Source organism: Scardinius erythrophthalmus, assembly GCF_964197995.2.
Source record: "Scardinius erythrophthalmus genome assembly, contig: HAP1_SCAFFOLD_760, whole genome shotgun sequence".
Taxonomy (NCBI): Eukaryota; Metazoa; Chordata; class Actinopteri; order Cypriniformes; family Leuciscidae; genus Scardinius; species Scardinius erythrophthalmus.
Window position 1 is genome coordinate 1 of NW_028295861.1, and position 9,947 is coordinate 9,947.

At 36.3% G+C, this 9,947-nt stretch overlaps 1 protein-coding gene across 1 annotated transcript; it reads right to left on the bottom strand.

Annotated features, from left to right (window-relative positions):
- Positions 1-22: 22 nt before the first annotated feature.
- LOC308686766 (huntingtin-like) lies at positions 23-8,856 on the bottom strand (the record flags this gene model as incomplete). The annotated part of the gene is made up of 9 exons (XM_081395202.1): positions 8,458-8,856; positions 5,360-5,443; positions 4,475-4,595; positions 4,048-4,107; positions 3,479-3,558; positions 3,142-3,280; positions 1,456-1,597; positions 1,181-1,359; positions 23-169 (listed from the first exon to the last, which is right to left on the bottom strand). Coding segments are annotated over exons 1-9 (1,050 nt in total), but the record flags the coding sequence as incomplete, so codon positions are not given.
- Positions 8,857-9,947: the final 1,091 nt, after the last annotated feature.

Below are 9,947 nucleotides of genomic sequence, written 5' to 3' on the forward strand. Positions count from 1 at the left end.
ACTCTGTCTCTTCTCTGAAGACACTGGTGTGTGTGATTTTGCCGCGTGTGATGAGAGCGTTTAGGAGCTCAGGGGGAGGAGTGCGAAACACCTGCTGCAGAAGCTCCAGAGATGCCGTCACCACATTATGATCCCAGTGTTGCGTGTAGTGCAGGGTCAGTTCATAGACCTAACAACACGAGATAAGGCTTTACACGTGCACAAATACACAGCCACATACAATGAATTACTCCAACACACATTTAACAACAACAAAAATCTAAACTCCAAAATGATCTGTACAACTAGAAATGATCATAACATTTTTCCAATTATAATGTTAGGTTTTGTGCATTAAAAACAGTTCGAATTTAGTTACATAATCTTTTTAACCCTCTCTATAACCATTAAAAAGTGTGCTTTTGCTATTGTACCTTTAAAAATGTTAGTATGTAAGTGATTTATTGTTGTAAATATCATGATTGCCTAAAAAAAAATAACGGCAACCCTGCTAAGTTACTGAATGGGCATGATATATAAATATTGGTGGTCATGTCATAACAGTTATGATCACAAACATGATTTCTGAACTACATGTTTTTACATACAGTACCAAAAGATTGGGGTCAGTAAGGTTTTTCAAAGAAATTAATACTTTTATTCAGCAAGGATGCATTAAATTGATCCAAAAGTGACAGACTTTTAAGTTGTTACAAAAGATTTCTATTTCAAATAAATGTAGTTCTTTTGAGGATTCTTCAGCAAAGAAAAAATATATAATTGTATGATTGTTTCCATAAAAATATAAGCAGCGCAACTGTTTTTATATAATAATAGGAGTATACATTAATTATAAAAAATGTTTCTTGAGCAACAAATCAGCATTTTAGATTGATTTTTGAAGGATCGTGTGACACTGAAGAATGGAGTAATGATGTTGAAAATTTAGCTTTACCATCACAGGAATAAATTACATTAAAAAAAACATTCAATTAAAAACAGTTATTTAAAATATTATTTCACAAAACTACGGTATTTTTTATCAAAAGCATTTGTAAAAAATCTCACAGGCTCTCCAAACTTTTGAACAGTAGTATATGAATTTCAAAAAATGGTTAAGGGGGAGAAAGGAAAATCTTTTTTTCCATTATATCAATATGTTAAATCACAAAGATATAATGACGTTTATCAGCTCTGGTACCTGTATGAGTTGCTCAGGTGCAGGAGTGACGTCTGCCTCTTTACGAACGAGCCCAAAGCTTCCCTTCAGACTGCTGTTAGGAGCCTGCTGCTGAACAAGAGGCATCAGGTAGCGCAACGTCAGTAATACACCCAGAATCAGGTGACTGGAATGCTCCTCATCCACCGGCACTACCAAACCTGAGAGAGAGGAAGAAAACAGGCAACCGAATGAAGACATTTGAAGCACGCGGTTTTGCCGGAGTCTGTTTGGCCAGTGTGTGGTGGGCGTCCTACCGAGCAGCACGTTGAGGAGCCAGGTGTAGAAGTAGTGTGTTCTGCGTGAGTGCTGACACACGCTGACAGCCGAGCTGGCCGCTGTTCGACGAATAGTGGGAGAACTGGACTTCAGGTTGGCAACAAAGGCCTTCAGCAACATCTAAATACACATTCATTACTGCAACATTTAAAATGACCGCATATGAATAAGAGTAATTTAAAAAGTGGGATTTATACATTTCTGAAATCCTATTAAATTGCTTTATTCATTATAACACTGCTTTATATATAAATAATACTTTAAACATAGTTTAGGTTTTTATGCAAGTCTAGGAACATGATTGCTTACGCACACACTTTGAATTTTTAATTTGTGTGTTCCCTTGTGAATTTGTGATCCCTCTTTTGCAAAAGATTGCATAATAAGGATATAATCAGTGGTGGAAGTGGCCGAGATTCATTGGGGGGGACCCTAGTTGAGGACACATTAAATATTTTTAAACCATAGATTCAGAAAATCCCACTATATTTATGTGTTCAATTATTTGCATCTGGAGGCTACAGTATTACATGGATAAAAGATGGAATTCCTCTATTTTTTGGAACTAACTGGAACTAGAGTGAACCTCCAAATTCACTCCCTGGACTCAGTTTCTATTTCAATTAAATGATGTTCTAAAAAAGAATAACTTTCTATTCATCAAAAAATCCTGGAATTTTTTTTATTATGGTTTCCACGAAAATATTAAACATTATCATCAGTGTTTCCAACATTGAGAATTATAATAATCATTATTAATAATTAAGCACCAACAATAATCGAGCAGCAAATCATCATTTTAGAATGATATCTGAAAGATCATGTGACACTGAAGATTGGAGTAATGGCTGATGAAAAATCAGCTTTGCCATCACAGGAATAAATTATATTTTAAAACATTAAAATAGAAAGCAGCTATTTTAAACGATGATAATATTTCACAATATTACTGTTATTTACTGTATTTTTGATCAAATAAATGCAGCCTTGGTGAGCATAAGAACCTTTTCTTTCAAAAACATCTAAACTTGTCAATAGTTGTGCATTCTGTATCATTTTTAAACTGGTTAACCGTTAAAGCACTCCTAAAGTGTTTGCGTAGCTACACAAATTGATTTGTCTTTGTTTCCTGTCTTCCCAAGGACCTTCACATGTCCTTCCATATGAAATGAGAACATCAGAAAACAGCACTAAAATGACAATTCCCCTGTCTTTAAATGTGAATTTGTTCTTGGAAAGGGAACAGACAGTTTCTGGCTCTTACTGATGTGAGGAAGCGGAGGCTCATGGATAATTAAATCCAATCTGACTGAGTCACATTCCATATTGAGGAGATGATGTCACCACTGCGCATTTACAGCTTCAGACAGTGAGAGGAGATAACAGTGAGGGAAATCCCACACTGAAGTGCCAAATCACAGAAATCAGGCCAGGGGAATGTAACTGACATGTCAAATGAATGAGGCCACCCTGTGGCATGACTTTTGAAAGTACATTTCTACCTGAAAATCAGGTGATGTGTTCTTTGGAAACCTTTTACTTTGACAAACATTCAACTAAACCAAAAACACAGTATTGGCTTAGGTTACAGTGGTTTCCTTTGGGTTTTTTAAAAACTAGCACAATATTTCATTAGTACTGAACTCACAGACTGCATTAAATACCTTGATCTCTCCATCATTGGCGAAGTGTCCAAGGGCAGACATGATTTTAGGAATTGAAGAAGAAAGAGTTTCCTGCACAGTCTCCTCCTGACGTTTTGTGATCCGTGTCAGACATGGCAGCAGATTCACAAGGTACGGCCTAAAAAAAAAAGAGAGAAATATAAAGATAAGAGTGACTGAGGATACATTCCTGTATGTCCGCTGATCAATACAATTAGAAGCATGTTACAGCTTATTCTAAATCTGAATTTCACTTTGTAATGACTAACCCAGGATCAGTTTCACTTATTTCTGAACAGACCAATGGAAGTAACTGACTTTAAGTCAATAAGCATACCTGCATTTCTGTGGACGCACCAGGTGAGCAAGCTCAGCAAACCTCCACAGGGCTGCCCGCAGACTCCGAGAGGCAGCGTTCTGTGACAATAGACAGAGTAATGCTCGGTTAGCGATCAGTAAAGGTCATTAGAGAGAACAAGACTATCTATAAAGTCTACTCTACCAGTCAAAAGTTTGGAATAGTTAAGACTTTAATGTTTCTGAATCAAGTTTCTTCTGCTCACCAAGACTGAATTTAATTGATAAAAAAACACTAATATTATGAAATATTACCATTTAAAATAAATGTTTTCTATTTGAATTTATGTGAGCTGAATTTTCTGCAGCTGTTACATCAGTCTTCAGTGTCACATGATCTGTCAGAAATCATTATAACATGCCGATTTAGTGCTCATTTATTAATCATTATTATTATTGCTGCTCATATTTTCCGCAGTTTTTCTCTTTGAGCCAAAAACACCATTTTCCGCAACCGAAATTTCAGTGCATCCCTAAAAAAAGCCAGACAAACTTTTGTTCCTGGTGAGAATACATCCAAACGCATAAAGAGAGTGCAATCTGATTCACCTTTTTAATCTCTTTGTACAATTCAAGCTGCAGTCTAGGCAAGTTGGAATCCATCAATGCCTGAAAAGAAAAACATATAATAATATATTTTCTAAATGTCATAATCATTTGTTAACAAACAAGTATTCATTACTTCAAAAAGCTCATTGTATCTGCATTAAATTACTACGTTTTTAAAATGATTAATTTTTTAGCTAACTGTGATTTTTGTATATGTACATAACTTAGACAAGTTACCTCTGATAACAGAACACTCTGAATTGTAATATGGACTTTCTTTTTTCTGTAAAGCTGCTTTGAAATGATGTGTATTGTGAAAAGCGCTATACAAATAAACATGAATTGAATTGAAAAACAAAAAGAAATGATATTATAATTAAATACAAAACATCACTATAATCATCCTCCAAATGAATGCATGACTTACTTTGATGATTTTGTTTAGGCACTCATCTGCCACCATCCTGACGTCAGACTCCTTGTCATCGCTGCACAGCAAGAACATTTCCATAGCAATTCCGAGCAGTTTCTGGAACTCTGGAGACGTCCTAATAACGAAAAGCAATAACATACATTACACATACAGCTAACAATACTAGTGTGCTAAACATAATGGGCATGATGGGCTTAAATTAGCACTGGCCTGGATAAAATATGGTCATTATGTACATTAGGTCCCAATTTGTCCATTTATTTTAGCCATTTGATTGAGTTTATAGCAAATCAGCATATTAGAAGGATCATGTGACACTGAGGACTAGAATAAAGGCAGCTGAAAATTTAGAATTGCCATCACAGGATTAAATTACATTTTAAAATATATTCAAATAGAAAAGAGTTATTATAAATTGTAATAATATTTCACCACATTACTGTTTTTAATATATTTTTGATCAGATAAATGCAGCCTTGGTGAGCATAAGAGACTTAAAAAAGACAATAAAAAAAAATATTTTCGACCCCAAACTTTTAAACACATGCTGACCTACAGGTGAAGGACAGCACATTTCTAATGCGATTCAAACTTTTTTGAAAGTATACAATAATCTAATATTTTTTGCTGTTTTTACAAGTGCATTCAAGCTGAAAGAACTGGGTTTTGAAAACTGCTAGCATTCACGTTAAACTTTGCTAGGTGACCTGTGATAAATGAGGGTTTTTCCATCTTAAATACCTTCACTGAATTTGCATTCCAAAGATGAAAAAAGCCAAACTAGCCTCAGCACCAATAGGCTTTTGCAAATGACTCATAAGACGTGACCAAATCTGATTATCCTTAATCTAACGTGCCCGTCCATTGACTGTTGCATACCTCAGCGACTGTGCCACGATGTTTTCACATATCGTCAAGCAATGAGTCACTCTGTCCTTTTTGGTTGTAGCAAGGTCTTTTTTTCTGTAAGAAAACACAGTGTTACTGTGAAAGTCATGAAAACAAAATAAAATGAATAAGAACATTTCATGATCACATTATTTGAATCACTATTTGTCTACAAGGTAAAACAGATCATTTTGGATAGATGAACAATAATTAATATAGTATTATTAATTAAATGCCTGTGAAATTTCAATGTAAACAAAACATCTTCAGCACAGATATAATATGCAACTCAACCTAAACAGAAGAAATTGAGCTGAAAATCGAACATTAATCTGTAAGGGAGTACATTATGTTGGGCCACAGTAGTCAACCAAAGAGTGTTTAATTTATCAGCAATGCTGATTACCTAAATACATTAGGTTAATGCAATCTTGCTAACATAGCAGCAATAAAGATGTCCATCTAGAATGCAGCACATTTAAAAATCACTTTTCACTGGTGGTGATCCACAACAAATCTGAATTTATTTAAACGCAAACAAATGACTTCAGTAGATGAGCGTTCTTCAACCACTAAATACTCTATAATAGGTCATGTATTACAGTGGTTGATCACTTGGCTGCTCTTAAAGGGATAGTTCACCCAAAAATGAAAACTTATCCCATAATTTACTCACCCTCAAGCCATCCTAGGTTTATATGACTTTCTTTTTTCAGCCAAACACAATCAGAGTTATATATTAAAAAATAGCCTGGCTCTTCCCAGCTTTATAATGGGAGTGAATGGTACCTTAGATTTTTAAGCCCAAAAAAGCGCATCCATCCATCATAAAAAATAATCCATACGGCTCAAGGAGGTTAATAATGGCCTTCTGAAGTGAAGCGATTCGTTTTTGATAAGACAATTTCCATATTTATAACTTTATAAAGTAATTACTGGCTTCCAGTAAAGGACGTACACAAGTCGAGTTCCGGTGGAAGAGTGACCTCTGACCCGACGCATGACATATTGAACACGGAAGTGCAGGAGATAGAGCAAGTCTAAAACTATTTTAAAGAGAAATGTCTGAGGAGCTTGAGTTTGTTGCCCAGCCCTATTTGTTTGAACCGTGAGAGGCGTCTGTTCTCTCCTAGCTTACGCTACACCTACGTCATACGTCAGGTCAGAGGTCACTCTTCCGCCGGAACTAGACTCTAGGTTAACGTGCGGACAGATGTTACTAGAAGCCAGTTTCTAAAGTTATATATGGATATTTTTCTTACAAAAACGCATTGCTTAACTTCAGAAGGCCATTTGTTAACCCCCCTGGAGCCATATGGACTACTTTTATGATGGATGGATGTGCTTTTTTGGGCTCGTCCCTGGTCATTGTCGCCTGTCAATGACAGAATATACGCGTTATCCCTGGTTTCCACTCGTACTGCCATAGTAACCATGGCGACAGACATGGACAACTGCATTACGTCTAGTGGCACGCTCACACTGTTGTTGTTTCATTCGAGCATTACGGACCATGGCAAGCAGACTTTGGGACAAAAGGAGAACTAAAACGAGGAGAGAGCTCCACGTCCACGACTAACTTCAACTTGATGAGACACCGCTCTTGCATGTACTTTCTTAGACAGGTGAGCAAATGTACATAAAACTAATCAGCTCAACATGATGAAATGTCAGAATATGATCAGTATGTTATTCTAATGTTGATCTAGCTTACTGCTAGTCTCATACAGCCAACAAACTAACACATAGATAAATATTATAACTTTCAACACCCCAAATGCAGTTTAGTGTGATAGTGTAACGTCCGGTAGTTCGGTAGAATGAAATGTCATTATTCCTTTATATCCGCGGGACTCGCGTGTGGTGCTGATATCTGTCTCTCATTAGCAATCGCGACCAGCTTCATACCGCAGTCATGTTAAAAACGTCAATGTATTCACTCATCCATAAACATTATTAGATCCATCAGCATGACGACAAGTTCCATAATTCCGCTTATGCGTCATCAACCTACGCCTTTGTTACTGTAAGATGTTAGCGACCCCTAGCAGTGAAAAAAAGTAGCCTACATATTTTCGCTTTAACAGAACAATAATTTATTAATTCTCATTAATTAACAAATGCTCAGTGCTGATAAAATGCAAAGTGAACCATCCCAATGCTCCATGTGTCCTAAATGAAGAAATCACTCAATTTACAAATAATTCCCATCCAACGACTTTTCACAGTATGTATTTAGGCCTAGACTAGAGTTTGTTATTTACAGTGTTTAATATACTTCGAAATATGATTTTAAAAAGCTCTACTAATTTAAATAGCATTTCCACTTTGAAATGAACCAGTGATAATCACTAGAATGTTCTTCATGTGATTTTCTATTTATCAGTATTACAACATCATATTAATCCTCAGCACAGTTGGTTTTGAAGTGTTGAGACCATATAATTCAACACTGCACGACATTTAAAACATATGTTCAACTTAAGAGCTAGCAACACCAGAAAAATAAAATGGCTCTTGCATCTTATACATGTGTGAGGCACAAAATATTGTGATTTTGCAAGATATTCAGTGTGACTGTGGGGGATTAGTCAAAAGTGTATAATAAATATCTGGCATATTTTGGGGAGCTGACTCATAATGAGTGACAGACAAGAAGATGGGAAAGCCAAGAGGCTGCATTCAAACACAGATTTACAGCTTCATACAAAATAAATATTTTATAAACACGTTCCAGTCTCTGGTTTTGTAACAGTACTCAAGAAATAAGGAGTTATTTATTGGTTCCTTTATATACAATAGCATTTTTCCTACGTTTTCTAAAGGAGTGCGCACTGTTTATCTCGAAATGGGCGCAGAATCTATCAAAAGGCTGTGTGACACTTCTAACGAGTTGAGCACCATGTGATTTTTAAACCCAAGACAACAACAACAATCATCCTTAACACTCAGCCCTCATGCATGTGATAATAACATTAGTATGGCGACTGTGTCAGGTGATGTCAGCACCCTGATGATGACGATAATGATGAAGCATCAAAGCGTTAAACTGCATTAACAACTGATCGAACTGATTGTTCAGCACTCACTGTTTCTGGACGAGCTCCTCGGCCGACAGCGGGCCTTGCTGCTGCTGGAATGATTTAAGCGACTCAAACGCTTTCATCAGTTTCTCCATGGTGGCCATTTTAACAGAAGCACTGGTCTAGATGGAGTCTGATAGGAGAGCTGATAATATTTACAAACTCAACACTTCAGCCAGTGTAGCAGCGCTGATAGCGAGCGCTGCTGTGCAGAATGCCGAAGGGAAACTGAAGGTGTCGTCGAGATCGGACACCGCTTCCAGTGTCCAAACCCCCCTTAAATTCGATTTAATTTCCACACACCATTCGATTATGACCAGTATTCAAACAAAATGTTCAGAAGGTAGTTGATAACATGTCCAGTTCTGAAAGCCATCTTAATGCAGGGTTCGGGGAGCAACGGTTCTGCTGTATTTCCGGGTAATAAAACTCCTGTCAAAATTAAAGTCCCCTAATTCATAATAAAATCTGTGAAGATGTATATCTATAAGGAGTTTGAGTGACATGCATTTTGACTCAAGCCAGATCCATTATTAATGTAGCTATTTTAAGTTGTGACTGATGTGATCTCTTTTTCTGCAAAAACTAGGCTACATGTCATTGCCATCGCTGCATGCTTTATTCTTGTGCATAATGTATCTATAAATAACTTCTAAAAGTTTGTAAAAAAAAAAAAAAAAAAAGAAAGGAAGTTTCTGGAAACTTTACTCACTTTATACATTGAGTCGTGTCTTTATTTTTTTCTTAAATAAAGTTTCAAAAGCAAAATCAAAGATTTTTTTAATTGTTTGAATGTGAATCATAAAAAACATGGAACACATATTCACAATAGGTCCATAAGAGGAGCATTTCAGAGATTTAAATACTGTATAACATGAGTAGCTCTCGGACACTTTCATTTTTAAAAAGTAGTATCCGAAAACCAGTCAGTATCTGGTGTGACCACCATTTGCCTCACGCAGTGCAACACATCTCCTTCGCATAGAGTTGATCAGGTTGTTGATTGTGGCCTGTGGAATGTTGGTCCACTCCTCTTCAATGGCTGTGCAAAATTGCTGGATAATGGCAGGACCTGGAACACGCTGTCGTATACGCTGATCCAGAGCATCCCAAACATGCTCAATGGGTGACATGTCCGGTGAGTGTGTTGGCCATGCAAGAACTTGGATGTTTTCAGCCTCCAGGAATTGTGTACAGATCCTTGCAACATGGGGCCGTGCATTATCATGCTGCAACATGAGGTGATGGTCGTGGATGAATGGCACAACAATGGGCCTCAGGATCTCATCACGGTATCTCTGTGCATTCAAACTGTGTATAATTATATATAAATAATACAAATATAAAAATGTATATATTTACAAAATACATTTTTTGTAAAAAAAAAATATATATATATTTACAAAATAAATACTGTATATATCATTTTGTTCAGTAAATATAGCAGGTGTGATGTCATGTGAATATTTGTATTCATGAATAAAATAAAAATCACA